Source organism: Hemibagrus wyckioides, linkage group LG10, assembly GCF_019097595.1.
Source record: "Hemibagrus wyckioides isolate EC202008001 linkage group LG10, SWU_Hwy_1.0, whole genome shotgun sequence".
Lineage (NCBI taxonomy): Eukaryota > Metazoa > Chordata > Actinopteri > Siluriformes > Bagridae > Hemibagrus > Hemibagrus wyckioides.
The window spans coordinates 15,301,802-15,320,558 of record NC_080719.1 but is presented as its reverse complement, the minus strand read 5'-3'; the positions used below and the strand labels follow the sequence as shown (position 1 = coordinate 15,320,558).

At 38.8% G+C, this 18,757-nt stretch overlaps 1 protein-coding gene across 4 annotated transcripts; it reads left to right on the top strand.

The window, feature by feature from the left end:
• Positions 1-1,044: 1,044 nt before the first annotated feature.
• On the top strand, positions 1,045-18,611 carry arhgap45b (Rho GTPase activating protein 45b). Of its 4 annotated transcripts, none has more exons than XM_058401034.1 (23): positions 1,045-1,307; positions 2,617-3,007; positions 6,547-6,690; positions 6,909-6,993; positions 7,750-7,822; positions 8,045-8,105; positions 8,208-8,342; positions 8,432-8,493; positions 9,309-9,419; positions 9,754-9,834; positions 11,126-11,293; positions 11,397-11,534; positions 11,899-12,089; positions 12,420-12,538; positions 13,295-13,393; positions 13,492-13,593; positions 14,411-14,574; positions 14,888-15,076; positions 15,186-15,323; positions 15,646-15,884; positions 16,205-16,442; positions 16,536-16,638; positions 16,729-18,611. In XM_058401034.1, the coding sequence occupies exons 1-23, from the start codon at positions 1,215-1,217 to the stop codon at positions 17,004-17,006; spliced, it is 3,402 nt and encodes a 1,133-aa protein (XP_058257017.1). In that variant the 5' UTR covers positions 1,045-1,214; the 3' UTR covers positions 17,007-18,611. The 4 variants fall into 4 exon arrangements, with proteins under 4 accessions (XP_058257017.1, XP_058257016.1, XP_058257015.1 ...); XM_058401033.1 differs by having other exon boundaries at positions 1,046-1,307; positions 2,602-3,007; XM_058401032.1 differs by lacking the exon at positions 1,045-1,307 and adding an exon at positions 1,833-2,089.
• The last annotated feature ends 146 nt before the right edge of the window (positions 18,612-18,757 follow it).

Sequence of the window (18,757 nt, the reverse complement as noted above, 5' to 3'; positions counted from 1 at the left end):
AGTGCGTGTTCAGGGTTGCCAGATAGGGATTCTTCCTTCACTGTTTTATTTTAATAAACCTGCTGTGTCTGTTAACCAAACTGTTTGTAATGTACTACGGCATTGATATATTGTCTAATCTGATTGGTCAGAAGGTGTTGATTAATTTCCTGTAACAGCAGCTCTGACGGTAGTCCTAGCTGCAAGACAAATCATAATTTTCGATAAATGTGCTTGTAATTATATCTTTTCAACTCTCTAGAAACAACTTATTCTCAGGGACTTGCTTGGTGGCTCAACTATATAACCTAAGACTGACAATAAACTGGTTTTAAACAGTGTTGCTGTTAACATAGAATAATGGGAATGGTTAAAAAGGTGTTTAATATTTACGGAAGGTGACTTCAGTGTTACTGCTTCCAGTGTAACAGTAACAGTAGTCTTCAAGCCGAGGGAGACTCTTCTTCATCTTCTTCTACTTCTTCTTCTTCTTCTTCTTCTTCTTTCTCTGTAACATTGTAGCATTTTTGACAAGATTCTTTTGTCTATGTAACTTTGTGAGAAAAAAAAATATATAGAGGCTGTTTAATGTTGTTATAACATAATGATAAGAGAAACTAACTCGTATTGTGCATGTTCCACATTATATGTAACTATAAATAGGTTAAAAAAAAAAACATGACATGTCCTTTACGGATAAATGGTATGATAAATCATGAATTGTAAATTTTTACAAATTGCTGTGGTATAAAAAGAGTACAACACTGTTATAAGAACATCAAGTTGTACGCTGTAAAAAGTAAGGGTGTAACATCTGGACACATTACACTGATATGAATTTTTCAGGGTTTTGTTTTTTTGTTTTTTTAGGAGATCATTCTGTTCACATATGACTCAGGGGCCTCTAAACCGAATGGTTTTATTTCAGTCATATTCAGGGGTACAGTCTTAGTCTTCAAATGCACGCCCAATCTGGCAACCGTGGTTAAGTTGTCTTTCAAAGAGAAAGAGAAAAAAATCCAGAGCGGATGTGTTTTAGCTGTGATGCAGAGTAGCAGGAAAGTGAACGTGTGATAAGAGCAGCACTCTGAGACAGTGCACGCGCAGCGCAAACTCGGATGCACCAGCATCATTAATAAGGTTAAGAGCTCTGAAATGGGGGATTGAGCGGGTGGGTTGGGATTACTGGGCTGTAACAGAAATTAGTAAAGGTCAAAGCCGGCACAGAATGAAAAATGTTCACCAAAAAGAGAAGAGAGCTGATAAAAACGCACTCCGTGTCAAAGAAGAGCAGGACCGGAAACTCGTCTTCTCACGGTTCGCCAGCAGTAAGTCGCTCATTTTCCTCTCCTGTCACTCAAGCGCATACTAGCCTACTAAACAGTATGGTAAAAATAGTGCGTCACCATAGTTACCAGAGGTGGCGTAGTTTTCTAGCATACTATGTAGTATTGTAGTATATGTAATCTGGTACGTAGGTAACATTGCCGACATTTTGGTACCGTGCGGGATCGTCGGTACTCGTTTATCTTTTAATTCGTGTTAAGCAAAAAAACGGAATGGACTGAATTTGGGTTTCTTTTCGTCTGCCAGTGGTTTATCTGAGTTATAGAAGTAAAGCGTTGTGCTAAATGGCGTTGTGTCGTCGACTGTAAAATTTATTAGCCGGCTAGCTTAGCATAAAGAAGCTTTTTTTTTTAGATTGGAAACGCATGACTGTCGAGTCTAAGAAACAATTATAAATATTAATCATATGTCTAGATATTTATTATTCTGATATATTTTTTAGAACGTAAATGTAAATATAATCTTTCTTCTTCTTTTTTTTATTCTGATATTAATTTACTCGTGAGTGCCTGTAAGTTAGGCGCAGTGGAACTGATGGACTTGACAAGATGGAGGAGTCTCTTTCGCTCCTAAGCTTTTCTTATTAAGTTATTTGAAATTAATAAAAAAAATAATAATAATAATAGTAGTAAAGATGTTAAAACGGGGAACAGGATCTAAAGCCAGCTACAGTCCGTATTCCACGGTGCAGAGAGTCAAGAAAGTAGACAGCAAAACTAAACTGGATCTGTTGCCCAATAAAGCCAATGTGTGGTTAAAACAGGTAGGTGCTTTTATTCACTGCTTTTTGTTGACATGAAGGAACAAAATCGTGTAAACACACTATTAGTGAGTCTTAATTAAACACTAGATCTTGGTTTTCAATGAAAACAGAGGATAATTAATAATGATTGCAAAATGGACAGTTTTTTCTGTCTATATTTTAATGTAGCTTATAGGCTGTTTATCCACACCATCTGTTTATTCGGTTTTTAATGTGCTGTTTGTCATGAGGATTTGATGGTGCTACATTCAGACTTCAGTGTTTTTGCTGTAGAAACGTAGGACTTGTGTACTGTTTGAGATTTAGGGTGCGACAGGAAGCAGGCCACACTGTTGTTACTCAATGGGTTCTTGTGAAATAAGGTCTGTTTACCAACAGCTGTCTTCTGCCATTTGCACATGTCTTAAACCTACATAACCAAAGTTCCTCAAAACAATTTTGAATATTTATTTTCTTCTCACTGTCGACACACTGTTAGTTTATTAGTTTTTCTTATTTTCTTTTCAACCTAGCTGTCTATTCTCCAGGAGCAGCCTCGGAAAGATGGCTCGGATGCTAGTTCTTCCTCTTCATCTGCGTCCTTCTCCGCCGCTGCAAGTCTTTGTTCAACCGCTGTGGAAGGCCAGAGCTGCCCGGGTACTCCGTGTGCCCCACATGGAAAACTGGTGGGTTGTCCGTCACCGGCAGGCACACTGAAGAGGCCTACAGCTCTGAGTCGCAATGCCAGCGCTGCGGGCTTCCCGATCCAGTCCTGGGTGTTCAGTAAGGGCCAAGGCCGGGCTGCTATCGCCCATAGCCCTCAGAGCGAGGCAGTGGAAATGCCGGCAGTTATCGAGGTCGAGGACATTCCCCCACTGCTGCGTGCTGTAGCTCGTTTTGCTGAGGCGGTGGAGAAACTCAAAGATGTAGTTCTGGAAGGTAAGACAATATGTCTTGTATGTAAATGAAGTGGGTGGTAAAACAGGATGTGGTTCTCATATTGTAACTGTCCAAGCTGACAGGTTTTTTTTTTTTGTTTTGTTTTTATCCACATATAGCACATTCTCTTTCTAATGAACATACAGCGTAATGGGTTCTTTCTAAGAACACAGAAGTCATTTAGATATAAATTAATTTTTTTATGGAAACTGAGTGGCAATGAGAATTCTCTTATTCATCTTAGATTTTTAAAGCAGATTAAAAATGGCCTTTAAGAGTACACATTTAGAGGGCACATTTTTAGTGTAGAGCTCTTTTAATTGTGTTGTCTATGTAATCCAGGCTGGGAAGGATGTGGTTTTCTTATCATAATTGTCCAATGTGATAATTCCTTCCTTTGCATGATGTGCCTGTCACATATACAATATTTTTTATATTTATTGTTTGTGCATGTGAAAACTCATATGTTATGGCTTGTAGCAGTGAACAAAATCCGAGAGACATCATTATCATAAGTATGCAAAAAAAAACCTCACTAGGTTTACTAGCATGCTGTTTTAGTGTAGTTGTTTCTGGTCTTATAGTATTGAGTATGTTTTTTTTTTTTATTAGCTGGATCAGACGTGCTCGTGAAATTAAAGCATGCTTAGTAAATATAAATTTAGTTAACATTTAACATACAGTTTATATTGTTACTGATGACGCGGTTTTGCATTAACGCCGGGTTCAAGTAACCTAGCAAACCTTTAGCATTGCTAAGACTGTGGTTTACATGGTTTACATTGTCATATACGCAGCTTCATGATCATTTTGAGTAGCTAATATTGCTAAGCAGGAAATTTATTGCCTTAACTTGGGGGGAGTTTGGTAATGGTGTGAGTTTGTTGTGATGTTTTGCTCTAGTCTGTCGGGTTCTTAGCTGTAACCTTTATATCACCCAGTCGCACTTTAACCATATTCAGAGCTTACACTAAAAATAAAAAGAAACAAAATGGTGGCTTTTGGACAAAATGGAGGATCATTACCGCTTTGTAAGAGGGCTTATTTACACATACAACAAAAGCTGTTTTGTCCCAGAGTTTCCTTAAGGCCACTCCTCACATGATTGACGGAAGAGGGAAAAGAGGGGCAGGGCTTTGGTCCGAAGGCACCTTGAGCTTCCGCTCGTTGCTGTGAGCACAGTTTCTGTGGCAAACCACATTCAAACAGGAAGCTCTACTCTCTCTGGCATAATCACTCTCAGTTTACATAATCACACCTGCATGCTCACCAAGAAAGCTTACAAGGTTAATGCTGTAAACTTTAACACAGCTGCATTCCAAAATTGTTGCTTTTCAGTTTTCTGTGGAAAAAATATGAATTAATTTGATTGGGAAAATATGGATTAATATGAATTAATATTATAATCAATACATAATATTATATATAATATATAATACTTCATATTAGGAATATATATATATATATATTAATATGTAAATATATATATATATATTTATTTATTTATTTATTTAAAAATAAATAATTTAAAAGCTTTTACATTTGACATTTTTTTATTTTTTTATACACTAGTTATGTATTTAAAGGCCCTCTTTCTGAATGTTATGTTTCTTTCCTTCATCCTTTCTCTGACTTACTTACATGACTGTTTTTGGTTGGGTAGCTGTGTTGTTTTGACAGATCAGGGGGAAGTATGCGCTGCTGCTTTGTGAGAGGAGGAAGTGGCTTTCCGTAGTGTTGCAGCACACTTAAAAGCGGTTCAGATCATGTGTAAAGTGGCTCACACTGTCACTTGAGTGTCCCATGTGCTACTGCTTAATTGACAGTTGTTGGACATGCATGCTATATGAGGAGGACACACGAGGACAACGTCCAATTAAAATTAGGCATGCATCTTTACCATTTATTTCAGACCAAGTAGGAGCACTGGCATACATATTTAGGTAGTTAAACTCTTTATTAGAGCATTTGATGGCAGCCGACCTGAGCGTGCAGAAAATTCTCCATGATTACACATTATTATTAGAAGATGTTTTATCAGGCTACTTTTATAATAGGAACACATTGTAGTTCGTCCTAATAACAGTATCACAAAGTGCAGTTTATAATCTGCATTGCTTTCGTTGAAATCATAAATTGTGAAAGACGTCCGAATCACTGTCTGTGTGTCATCTGTTCATTAGCACATAGTATCATGTGGCAATGGATATTTGTATCAGAGCATTTCTATCAGATCAATACCTGACATCAGTATCAGTACTGATGCATCCCTAGTACCATGTGCTGCCTGTATTTTTAATGTTGGAGTCTTGGTGTGATCAGATTACTCTGTCACTACTATAGTGTTGCCTAGTTGGTGTCACATTACTTCCTGTTTTGATATTTTCCCTCTCTAGCTTCCATTCTGCAACCTGACTTGAAAGCTTTTCCTACATGCAATACGCATGTATTCATGCCTGCCTTATTGCTTCCTTATTGGATTTACAGCCTAAAAGTGCAGTCTTCACTTCACCACCTCATATTCTTGCATTCTATATCCTTTTCCCTAGATGCTCTATTATTTTTCTGAAGGAAGCAGTCTCCTGAATGTGGATATTTAGAGACCTTGCACTTATGTAGTCAGTAGCAGAAGTTTGAAAGACCTTATAATAAAGTCATTTGTGTGTTAAAGTGATCAAATGTTCATTTATTCTTACATGGTTAAAAAAGAGAGCATGTTAAGATATTATTCCATCTTTCATTCATCTTCACTAGCCACTTTAACCTGGTTAGGGTTACAGTGGATCTGCAGTTTATCCCAGGGCACAGCACTTATCCTGGGCTCAACTTGGAAAACACTTTGCATGGGACATCACAGATGCAGGGCAACTTGCACACACAGACATTCACATACATTTAATGTCAACAATCCTTTTCCAGTGGTTTTTGGGAGGACCTAGGATACCCATAGAGAGAAAATGCAAAATTCCTCAAAGACAATATCTCAAGCGCAGAATTAATTTTGGAACCTTGGAGCTGCGAGACAGCAACAATACCTGCTGCACCATTAAGAGATTAATATAAAATAGATATAACTTTGCTTTCAAAATATGATATTAATATTCTCTAATATATCCTGCGCCCACTATTTGCCTACAAACAGCCTCTAACCTCTTCATATCCTGCTTTTGATTTTTTTTTAATTTCATTGTCTGTACCGCTTATCCGATCTATTCTCGGGTAACGGGGATCTCGCGCGTTATCGGGCATCAAGGCAGGATACACCCTGGACAGAGTGCCAACCCATCACAGGGCACACACACACACACATTCTGCTTTTGATATATTCAATTATAATATTTAGAGGTAAAAAGAAAAGTTTTGAAGAAAAACCCACTAAGTGAAATGTAAAATGAACATTATACAATGCTGATCTCTGTGAGTAATGGTGGTAGGTAGTAGGTATTGTAGCAGTAAAGCTCTGCAGTCACTGTGTTCGTCTGTCTCGTGTAAACAGCTGCTGTCACTTAGCAACATGTGGGTGTGTTTGGTTTTTTCAGACAAACAGGAGAACCGCCGTCCATTGGCCCACGAGTGTCTGGGCGAGGTGCTGCGGATCCTGCGTCAAATCATCAACATGTACCCGCTCCTCAACACGGTGGAGACTCTCACCGCTGCCGGGAAGCTCATCTCCCAGGTCAAAGGTCAGATGGGATTTTGGTCATTAGTTTCAGAGCCAGTATGATTAATGTAATATAAGCAATTACAAATTAGTGCTGTGATTCAAGTTGGATATAGGTGGCCTGTACAGGCATAACAAAGACATTGCAAAAAAAAAACATGCCATTGTCCAGTCTATGAACGTAAAAACAAGATTTTTTTTAATCTCTATAATATCTCTGACATATTGGTTTGATCTCAGGCTTTCATTATGAAGTCTGCAATGAAACAGATAAAAAGGACTTTGAGAAAGCCATCGAGACCATTGCAGTAGCTTTCAGCAACAAGTAAGTCATTTCTTTTGTCAAATTTAATGTAACATATAAATCATATCAAGGCAAATTATTCCATTTTCAATTTGGAAGCACATGCATGAGTAAGATTAACATCTGTGAGGTAAAAAATGGTTTGAGTAAACGTTTATTTGTCTAAAAAAAAAAAAAAAGCATGACTACACTGGTACAGGTTGTAACTCCAGTGCCATAACAGGAAGTGGAGTCGTGGCTTTCTTCTGTTTCTCAGCAATTGGCCCACAACCCAAAAAGGAAAAAAAAATCAGACGTTTGATTTTTATCATAGTGTCAGTTGCTGTTTGTAAATCATTGTCACTTCCTCATCATTGTTTTTATATTACAATATCAGTTATTATAACGCAATATTATTCTAACTATAACAGTTATGTTATGTGTTTAATGACACAAGAAATTTGCTGACGTACATGTCAAGGCAGGAGGCAGAAGTAAAGAGTTGTTGTTATTATTATTATCATTATTATTGTCATTAACCAGTGCTACACAGTGTGATGAAATGATGGTCATGATTATGATATTAACTTATTACTTAGTACATATTAACAGTACTACAATACTGCATTTGTTCATGACAACCGAATAAGCAACATTTTCATTCACATGGGGGCAAAATTACAAGATTACTCATAATACCATGAAACACTTTTTCTTCAGATCAGATTGGTGGTCTACGGACCACACAGCAGTGTATATGTTTAATTCCTCCTCTCTCTATTTTTTCCTCTTACTCAGTGTCTCGGAGCTGTTAATGGGAGAGGTTGACAGCAGCACTCTTTTATCAGTACTGCCCACGGAGAAGAGCAAGGTAGGTGTGTGTGTGCGTGTGTGTGTGTGTGTGTGAGCATTCTGAAGGCAGACTTTTTGCTTCCTGCTGACTGAAGTGTCACATCATCAGTCCTGAAGTGTATAGAAGCAGACAGGGACTCAGCCTAGTCTGCCTCATTGCGCTGAGCTAGATGAATTTAGGGGAAAAAAACTAATCTGAAATATCTGAAGAGCATGTTTGTAATTCTGCTTGTGTTTTCAGTCTATGGAGAACTTGTACAGAATCTCTGGTATGGAGACTTCACACGACTCTACTGAATTAGGTATTATTCTTACTTCAGTTCCCTTTTAATGAAAGCATGACTTTATGTGATTGTTACAGCTAGAGTGAAACAATGTGTGTGTGTGTGTGTGTGTGTGAACAGTGATGAGAGCTGAGGAGGTCGACATCCTTCTGCAGCGTAGTGAAGGTGGAGTTGACTCTGCACTGACCTATGCTAAGTCCATCTCCAAGTACATAAAGGACCTGATTGGCTATGTGGAGAAACGCATCTCTTTTGGTAAGATGTGAATGTTTCTTCAGTTTTCGGGTGCAGTGGAATATCATGGCATATAATCACTTTGCATATTAAAATGTTTTGTATTACAGAGGTGGAGTTTTCCAAAGGCCTCCAAAGGCTTTATCAGGCATGCAAACAAACAATCACACAGGTAAGCTAGACCCTTTATTGAAGGATTAAAACACAATAGGCTGTTGTGAGAAAATAATCAGCAACAATGTGGTATGATGCAGCCTAAGGCAAATTGGACTGTTAGCAGCTCAAGGTTATTATTTTCCCATAATAACATACACTGATCAGGCATAACATTATGACCACCTATGTAATATTGTGTTGGTCCCCATTTTGCTGCCAAAACAGCCCTGACCCATCGAGGCATGGACTCCATTACATCCCGGAAGGTTTGCTGTAGTATCTGGCACCAAGATGTTAGCAGCAGATCCTTTAAGTCCTGTAAGTTGCGTGGTGTGGCCTGCATGGGCCCCACTTCGCAACTTACAGGATTTAAAGGACTTAAAGGATACTTTTGATAGATACTGACCACTGCAGACCGGGAACACCCCACAAGAGCTGCAGTTTTGGAGATGCTCTGATCCAGTGGTCTAGCCATTACAATTTGGCCCTTCGTGAAACTCGCTCAAATCCTTACACTTGCCCAAACTGTTTCTAACAAATCAACTTTGAGGACAAAATGTTCACTTGTTGCCGAATATATCCCACCCACTAACAGGTGCCATGATGAGGAGATAACCAGTGTTATTCACGGCACCTTTCAGTGGTCATAATGTTTTGGTTGATCCCTGTATGTGAAAATGTTTTATTCTTCTTACGCCACATCAGCGTGTGATTTATGTGAATTTTTTTGTTTACTTTTTATCAGTGTTCTAGAAAATGAAGCATTGTGGTATAAAAGAAACTGAATAAAATTGGTATTTGACTCTCCATTACTCTTTTTTCATCTACCAGCCACACATGCCTTTCTTCTCAATATATTCCCTGGCATTGGAGCAGGACCTGGAGCAGAGTTCAGGAATACATCAGGCTGCAAACACCCTGTACAACCAGACCTTCATACAGGTACACAGCTAAGGCATATGTTTGTGATTTCTATTTTAATGTATTTAAATTTTAACAATATTGCTAATATCATTTGTGCTCTTCTAGACATAGGGTTATTAACATTCCCATCCTTAAATGATATATATATGCTCATAAAACAAACGAGGACATCCAGAAGATGACTGATGATTTTCATGCATACAAGCATACATACATATAATATATTCCTACCTATATACCCTAAATGTGTGTGTGTGTGTTACAGATATTTCTTGTCTTGTATTTTAGCAAAGGATGATTTTAAGCTTGTTTTTTCTTGTTTTGAGATGTCTTTACACTGTTCTGTTTACAGCCTTTGATGCAGCGAAAGCAGGAGCATGAGAAGAAACGAAAAGAGCTGAAAGAACAGTGGCTCAAAGCAAAGAGAAAGCTGGTGAGACCTGGTGGTATTATTATCTGGAAATTACATTTAATTATAAGGTAAAATGGGCAAGTAAGGAGCTGAGTGACTTTGACAAAGGCCAAATTGTGATGGCTGGACAACTGGGTCAGAGCATCTCCACAATAGCAGGTCTTATGGGGTGTTCCTAGTATGCCAGGGTTACCTACAAAAAGCGGTCCAAGGAAGGGCAAGCAGTAAACTGGAGACATGTTCTTAGGCAGCAAAGGCTCATTGATGCCTGTGGGGAGAGAAGGCTAGCAAGTCTGGTCTGATCCCACAGAAGAGCTATAGTAACTTAAATTGCTGAAAAAGTCGGTGATGCAAAGGAGTCAGAACACAAAGTGCATCACAGATTGCTGCATTTAGGGCTTCTATAGCCGCAGACTTGTGAGAGTTCCTCGTGTACCCCCAAATGTGCCTACAATGAGCATCAGAACTGGAGTGCTTGGAGCAATGGAAGAAGGCCTGGTCTGATGAATCACATTTTTTGATTGATTTTGGTTTGAAAAGTTGAACATGAGATGAAAAAGATCAAATTTATTTCCTGATAGCACTTTGTTTAACCCTGCCATGTCTCACAGACATGTCTCTAGCATGTATTTCACCTCCTTAAGAGGAGACTGAAGGGAGAAACCACTGAAACAAATGACGACTAAAAGAAACTGCAGTTGCAAAGCAAGAATGTCTAAGCAAGAAACGGTTAGGTGACGTTAGTGAGTCACCAGCTTGATGCAGTTTTTGTAAGCAAAGGATATGCAACCATATTTTAAGTGTGATGCACTTGAATTTACTTTTGACTTTCAGTTCCAATATTTAGCTCACCTAAATAAAATGGATAGTGTGCCAAATTGGGTAGGTGTTTGACATGTCTAGGTGTAAATATCAGGATGTTAATGCTGACGTTCTGATCATGTCATACTCCTCTTTCGATCTCAAACACAAATGTCTTAAATATGTATCAGAAACAAAAGAATTGTCCCTGCTGTTGCAAGGCATTCAGAGAGGACTGTATGTTATTATATTATTCAGTGGAACAAATGAATTTGCTTTGTATTTCAGTGTGTACTCCAGTACCTGCTGTTATCTCAGTTATCTCCAGTATGTTCCAACAAATCATCTCAGTTATGATGCCACTTTACCAAAGGAGGGTTGATTTATATATCAGAATCTAGATTACGTAGTAAGATTAAATCTTGTAGGTGCCTTTTTCTGTTGTCTGCCGATTTTTTTTGTTTACGAGCTTTTATGATCGTGCTTTAAAGTTGGGATCACATTTTTGCAGTTGGAGTCCGAGGCTAACTTGCGGCGGGCTAAGCAGGTCTACATCGCCCGCTGTGAGGAATATGAGAAGGCCAAGATGGCAGCTAGCAGAGCAGAGGAGGAGGGCAGCAGCTCCACTGCCAAAGCAGTGGATAAGAAAAAGCGACTAGAGGAGGAGGCTCGTAATAAGGTTATTTACAATACACATGAGGCTTTAAAGCTACTTCATGAAACAATAACTTTAATGCAGTAGTTAATATAATACATCCGCCTTTCTGTCTCCCACATATCAGGCTGAAGAAGCGGAGGCCACATACCGCGTGTGTGTTGCTGACGCCACACAGCAGCAGCAGGAGCTGGAGCACACAAAGGTTACAGTGTTGAGACAGATCCAGGAGGTCATCAAGCAGAGTGACCAGACCCTCCGCTCTGTGAGTGTCCACATGTGGGCTTTGTCTGGTGGTCACTAGAGAAGATTATAATAATTATGATTATAAAAATGATATGCAAAATATGTTTCAGCACAAAACATCATATACTAAATAATTACCATGTATACAAGCCTGCTAAAAGAGTAGTATAAATGTAACCTAAATATCTCCTGTTAGTTTACAAGATAAAATGAACAAGCTTATAAAGTTTTAAAATCTGTATACCTGAAATCAGTGAGTCTTTAGTAATAGGTAAAAGCATACAATTATTATTGTTCAGATTTAACGACCTAAATCCCTGTAGATGCAAATAAATTCAATTTTATTTGCATATTGCTTTAATAAATTTCTCCTTTGTGTCCAGGCCACTATTTCCTACTATCAGATCATGCACATGCAGACAGTGGGGCTGCCTGTGCACTACCAGACGCTGTGTGAGAGCAGTAAGCTGTACGATCCAGGACAGCAGTACGCCACCCATGTCAAAGAGCTGCAAATGAGCGAGGAACCGGAGGTCCATTACACCTTCGAGCCCTACTGTGCCTCCAGCAGCCAGTGCGTGTCACACACAGGGTTCCAGCAGCAGAGTGAACCTTAAAAACATGCTATGTAGAATTTATAACTACACTTTGTTTAAAAGGATTCTCTGTAAAAACATATTTAATGTATATTGTATATGATATGGTATAACAATAACATTATTTTTAATAGTTTAAAATTACTTGGGGCATATATTTTAGGCAAAAAAATGAAATGAAAAAATAATGGAATTTTAAATCAGAACATGAGCCAACATGGCAGCCATTACATGAGATATCGTGTAAAAGTGAAAAATATAGAAATAGTTTGAAATCTGACTAAATGTATGTTTGGTTTTGACTCTAGGCCGGCAGCCAGAGTGCGCAGTGACAGCGCCAACACAGAGGCACACACGAGCAGCTCTGAAGGGACCGTCACAGCCGGAGAGACGGCCGATCCTGCTCATAAAGAGGAGCAGAGGAAAGGTATGGGCAGTGTAAGATGGTGCTGAATTGATTGTTCCTGGATTATTCATTTAGCTGTGCATTACAATCACTTAATAATCAAAGAAATGTTCTTTATTATGAAATATAGTGTATATGTCACTGGTTATATCTGTGAAGAGAATATATGCCTCCAATACTTCATTCATTAGTGTATTAACAAAATAACGTTTCTCCTTCACCAGAGATTTTGTTTCTGTAGTGGTCTCATGCTGTAGTCCTCATCACAGACTGATAACTAAACTAAAGAGCTTAATTTATGAATAATTTCATGGTAACATCACCTTCTTTACAGAATGTTAGATCTTTAGCTAATATAAAATGCGTTTTCTTCATATATTCACTGTTTTTCTAGCAGTACAGTATGTGCTATGCATCTGAAAATCTAGTACATTCATTTTTGTAAGATTATATAATACTTCATATTATACACTAATGTACAATGAACAGATCAGTTTGTGGTACCTGAAATCACTGACCTGTGTGGCAGCCATTATTTTAAAATCCAATATATATATATTTTTATTGCTCCTTATTTGTGTCTGCAGTGTAGTGATACTGTCTGTTGAAATTAATGAAATACTAGCTCCCGTGAACCCACTTGATGAACTGAAACTAAATAAAGACTTCGATTCGAGAAGCAGCTTATCTTATTCTGTCTTATCTTATATCTTATTCTGTCTCACTGGTGTATTAGAGCACATGACACATAATCTGTTATGCTTGTCACTCCCTCAGCACGTGGTCACATGACTCACAAATTGTGGGGCTCCACAGTGAGTGACACAGACAGCGTTGTCGGAGGAAATGACCTTGGGTCCCCTACTAACAGTGCAGGTACACACGGGTTTCAGGATTTGGCAGCACACTGATATTTTTCATTTGGTGTAACACACAAAAAATATATAGATGCTGACAGTGTGATTACATTGTAGGTGACATCAGTAAAATCGCCAGAACATCGTCCACAGGAACCATTTCATCAAACGAGGACACTGATGAAAAAGATGGGGCCATGGCCAACTTTGAACCTTCTAGTAAGACTGAATAACATGACAGCTGTAATATTTTATGTTCTAAGTATCACATATGGATTTTATATAGAGAGACTTCTGGATTGATTGTGTGTATCACCGAAGAGTATATAGCAGAGAGAATAAAGCTGCTGCAGTGTCAAATAAAATTCTTCACTACTGTAGGGTTGAACGCTATAATTCACGGTGCTGCAGAATTGTGCATTCATGCGTCAGTTTTCTTAACCACCCAATATATTTTATACTATATTATATTAATAGTATGTGGTATTTGAGAATAATCATTCAGTGCACTACACATTGATGTATTTTCATGGTTAGTGTGACCCTAAAATGTAGTTCTGGCCATGTTTCTAGTCAAAGATAATGAGGCAGCAGATTTTATGTGCTGTTATTATTACTGTATCATTGTAGTACTGTTGTAGCCATTGTTTTAGATTTAGAATTGATGAGCAGTATAAGTACAGTCATTTTTAACTAGCTAACTAGGATAAATGAAGTATTAAGCCATCACAACAAGTTAAGATTTAAAGATCACTTGCTTGAAGAGACTAATTTGAATTGGAGTATATAATTTGTTTATACCTGACTAACTAAATAGATATCAGTCACAGCATTTAGATACTGCGATAAATTCACTTCACTTGTATATTACTTACACAAAGCAGCTTTTACAGTAAAATATAGATTCAGGATAACAAATGACTGGGTTCCTTTTTGTGCATATAGCTATAGCTGTATTGTTAGAATGCTGTTCATGTACTGTGCAATGTTCAGTATCGACCTGCTGGCTCAAATTTGTCTGTACGTTTCCATCCAGATATTAATGGCATCGAGCCTGAAATCGTGGTGCCGACTGGGCCGTTTAAAAGCGTGGGCCTATCCAAAGCTGCACAAACCCACCGCCTGCGTAAACTTCGCTCTCCAGCAAAATGCCGGCAATGTGACAGTTATGTGTACTTCCAGGGAGCAGAATGTGAGGAGGTGAGTATGGGGTTGCTAGCTGGGCAAATCTTCCTAGACAGTCTATTTTTTTCTTTTGTACAACTTCAAACAAGGTATACATGGCTGTGCAGTGTGTTAACTGTGAAGTAAATGTGTTTACATATTCAACAATATTATATTGCAACTGCTGGAAATCTGCTTTTGGCGATAATTTAGCTAACATGCTTAAATATGTAACTAATAGGAAAGCTGTGCATGAAGTTAATGTAGATTTAAATTGCCAGCAGTGTTGAAGAGTTGATTGTGCACATAAGTAATATTAGTGTCTTGCCTGCGCTTTGACATGTTGCAGTGTTTCCTGGCTTGCCATAAACGCTGTTTGGAGACTCTGGCAATCCAGTGTGGACATAAGAAACTGCAGGGCCGCCTCCAGCTCTTTGGACAGGAGTTTTCTCAGGTGTCCAACAGCAGCTCTGACGGAATTCCTTTCATCATCAAAAAGTGCACATGTGAGATTGAAAGGAGAGCGCTTAGGATGAAGGTGAGACCAAAAAGCGAGTGATGGGGCGAGTGTTTAAATTCAGTTTACAGAAATGCAAGTTTCCTGCTAAATCTTCTCTTCTTCTTCCCTCTCTTTTCCCCCAATGCAGGGAATTTACCGTGTGAACGGGGTGAAAACCAGGGTGGAGAAATTGTGCCAGGCTTTTGAAAATGGCAAGGAGCTTGTGGAGCTGTCTCAATCCTCTCCACATGACATCAGCAACGTGCTCAAGCTCTACTTGAGACAGGTGGATTTGTTATTTTTATTACACTATTAACTCAAACTGACCGTGTCATGTAAGCTTATATGTTCACCTTTGTAATTATGGACTAAAGATTTATTATCCGGTTCATTGCTTTACAAATTCAATTTTTATTCCTTTTACATAAATGCTGTCACATTCAGAACAGATAACTACAAGGCTAAGTTGCAACTTGTGTGTTATATTAGGCCTCAATCTGAAATATGAATTTTCTGTTTTAATATAATTTTTACATTTAATATAATGTATACTCAAACACTAAAATATAACAGTTATATAACATATAATATTTTATGCTTCTGTCTAGCTTCCAGAGCCCATCATGCCTTTCCGCCTGTATAACAGTCTAATGGGCCTGGCAAAGGAAAGCCTGGCCTTGGTGGGACCTGAGGGGGCAGAGGCTGGGAAAGGACCTGATCTAGTTGATCTGGGCCCAGAGACAGACCCTGAACTTCTGAAACTGGTACACAAACTAAAGGAGCTCCTCACTGAGCTGCCCAAAGCGAGCATGACCACACTGCGCTACATAGCACGCCATCTCCGCAGGTAACATACAAAGCTCAAAAAGACCTATCCTCTGTGCCACAAACATGAGCACACGAAACTGGGCTTGTTAGGATATTAGGTTAACTGTTTATTTGTGTTTATTTATTTATGAAAAATATATGCTTTAAAAAGAGTTACTAAACTAAAAAGTAACTAAAGTGTCTATAGTTATGAGACTGAAAGTCTGAAGAAAAAAGTTACATCCTTTTCTCATTATCAACATAAAGTGAAAATCTGTTTTATTCTCTAGATGTAACATTTTAAGATCATGGATTTTTTAAAAACAATAATTGTTCACACTTTTATTATTCACTTTGTAGGATTGCTGAGCTGGAAGAGGACAATAAGATGAGCCCCAGTAATCTGGGCATTGTGTTTGGGCCATCACTGATGCGGCCCCGGCCTTCAGGGGCCACAGTGTCCCTATCTTCTCTGGTGGATTACCCTTATCAGGCCCGCATTGTGGAAACACTCATTGTGTTTTACTCCACTGTCTTCCCTTCCGAGTCAAATCGCACAAGCAGTGTCTGTACAGTCCATTTACCATCACTGCAGCAGGTGTGTAAAGAAGCACCACTTATATTCACCTGATTCTAAAGCAACACTGACATTCTATTAAAGCACACTTAAATTTGTGATGTACCTTTGCAGGACAGCAGTATCGACGGGGAGGACTCGGGTACAAATGATGATGAAGCAGATCGCACTGAAGAACACGGAGGAACCGAGGCAGACAAGACAAATGAGGAACTAGGTGGTGTATTTTAGCATTACTGAATTTCACAATGAAACAAATCCTTATTGTGTACTGAGTTGTTTTTCTCCCTGTGCTGTTTTCCATTAGAGGGCTCCATAGGCACACTGGGATCCATGGAGCCGAGTCTTGATTCTGACTCAGAGCTGGAGGAGGAAGGAGGTGGGACTGAAGAACAGCCACTCTCCCCTGTCAGTAATGAGGATCCTGAAGTAACCCCTCCCACAGCAGAGGTCCAGAATCACTCAGGTTCAGACAGCGAACCTCCTGCATTGCCTGAGAGTGAGCCTCCTGAACTCGAGAGTCCAGACGAACTACCAACGAGCTCATTCGCACAGCTCAACATCAACCAGCCTGACAATAATTAGCCACAGTGTTAATCAGCAGGAGACAGTGTCTGGGTATAAGACTAAGCTCTTGATTTAAAGAGACTTGTTTCCACTGCAGGGACCTTTTTTTCAGGAACTCGGGAACTTTAAGCATGTTTCCACCGCCTTAGTGTCAGTAATCTGCTTCCGAGTCTGTACTTTTCTGCAGACCAGGAACTTTACAAGATGTCTGATATTATTACAGCTTAATATTATTACAGTTTAGCTAACAAGCTTGTTTTATACCAGATGCAATGCAGGACGACAGGCACATTTCCTTAATGCTTTGTTTTCACACATCTGGCAAGTCCAAAATATCGTGGCTTCTTTGTAGTTACAAAACAGGCTTGAAATTGAAATTGCACTTTGTGCCTGCTTTACTGCTGCTGGTTTGAAACTCTAATATTAATCCTGCATTCACACTGGCAGTGAGGCGGCATGACAAAACAGCATGAAGCTGATTTACCGTGACAGGAAATGAAGCAGTTCTAACACAATGCAAGAAGGTGATCAACATGAAAATGGATATAAAATTTTTTAAAAGCAAATCAGAAGCAAAAATAATGTGTGTAAGAAATTGTGGCACACCCTCAAACCAAACCTTTATCCTGTGTGCCTACAGCCTTGTGTTTGATGCACCAACATAAAGAAAAATCCACCCTATCTGTATGTTTAGTGATTCCGGTGCTTATCTGTTGGCTGGGGCTCTGATGGTGTTTCATAAGCAAAACATAGAACAATCTCAAACACAGCGATACCAAAGTATTTTTTCTCATTATGCCACATATTTGCCATTATCTGCCAATAATGAAAGCAAGGCAGCGATATGACACTGAGTTACAGCTGAGACTCAACTCAACTAGTTAGTGGTCTACAAGATAACAAGAACAATAGTGTTCCCAGAGCTGATGTATGTATGAACAGAGTGCACCAGTAAACAAGAAGAATGAGCTGGACAGACTAACACAATGCTGCATCACTCTGTTTAAATAGAGATGAAGCAAGGGCTAATTCCCCCTAGCCCCATTATCTGCAGGTAGTTGCTCAGCAGTTGTGCAAATGTAGGAAATAGTGATTATTTGGATTATAAATAATGATATGCAAATGATTCAGGGTGGATTTTTGTACTGTCAGAGAAACAAACATTAAGGTTCGTTCTGCTACTAGTAGACACAGCATGCATGATATTCTTACTCAACTGTTTCCCTTCATCGTTTTTATTTTAATTGTTAATTATTTTAGTTAAATTGACCTTATGGTTTGTTCAGCTTATGTTTCAGAGCTGGGTATGTAGTTTGTGCTGTCAGACTGTGCCAGATAGATGGTATCAGGAAACCTATCAGTAACCAACATAGCTACATGACGCTAAAATCTTGCTGCCAGTATGAATGCGGTGTAAATATTTAATAGTTTAGTTGAAAAGTCTTTACCGTGGTATATCATTTGCTCTTGTTGTTAACAGTCATGGTCCTGCACTGAGCCAGAAGCGTACTTTTTCAGAAGCAGGCCCTGGATGCGCTGGATGAAAACGTGCCTAAGCTGGGCCAAATTATATGGGTTCATTTTTCTTTTTCCACGGAAATAGTGCAGTGTTAAGATAATAAACACCACATGACGTCATGATTTTTATCTAGGTATATTCTTGGCATGTTTCTCAGGAACAGAGCCTTGTGTTGTTCCTGTTTTCCATAACATCCTTCTAGATTAATAATGAGCATGGGTATTCAAATGAGTCATGCTCTGTGCGTAGT

What these genes read in the sequence shown, in the direction of transcription:
- arhgap45b (XM_058401031.1), top strand. Translation starts at nt 1,961, where the DNA reads ATGTTAAAACGGGGAACAGGATCTAAAGCCAGCTACAGTCCGTATTCC. An exon ending in CAAAGATGTAGTTCTGGAAG is followed by an intron (nt 3,008 to 6,546) that starts GTAAGACAATAT and finishes TGGTTTTTTCAG; the next exon opens with ACAAACAGGAGAACCGCCGT. An exon ending in TACTGTGCCTCCAGCAGCCA is followed by an intron (nt 12,090 to 12,419) that starts GTGCGTGTCACA and finishes TTTTGACTCTAG; the next exon opens with GCCGGCAGCCAGAGTGCGCA.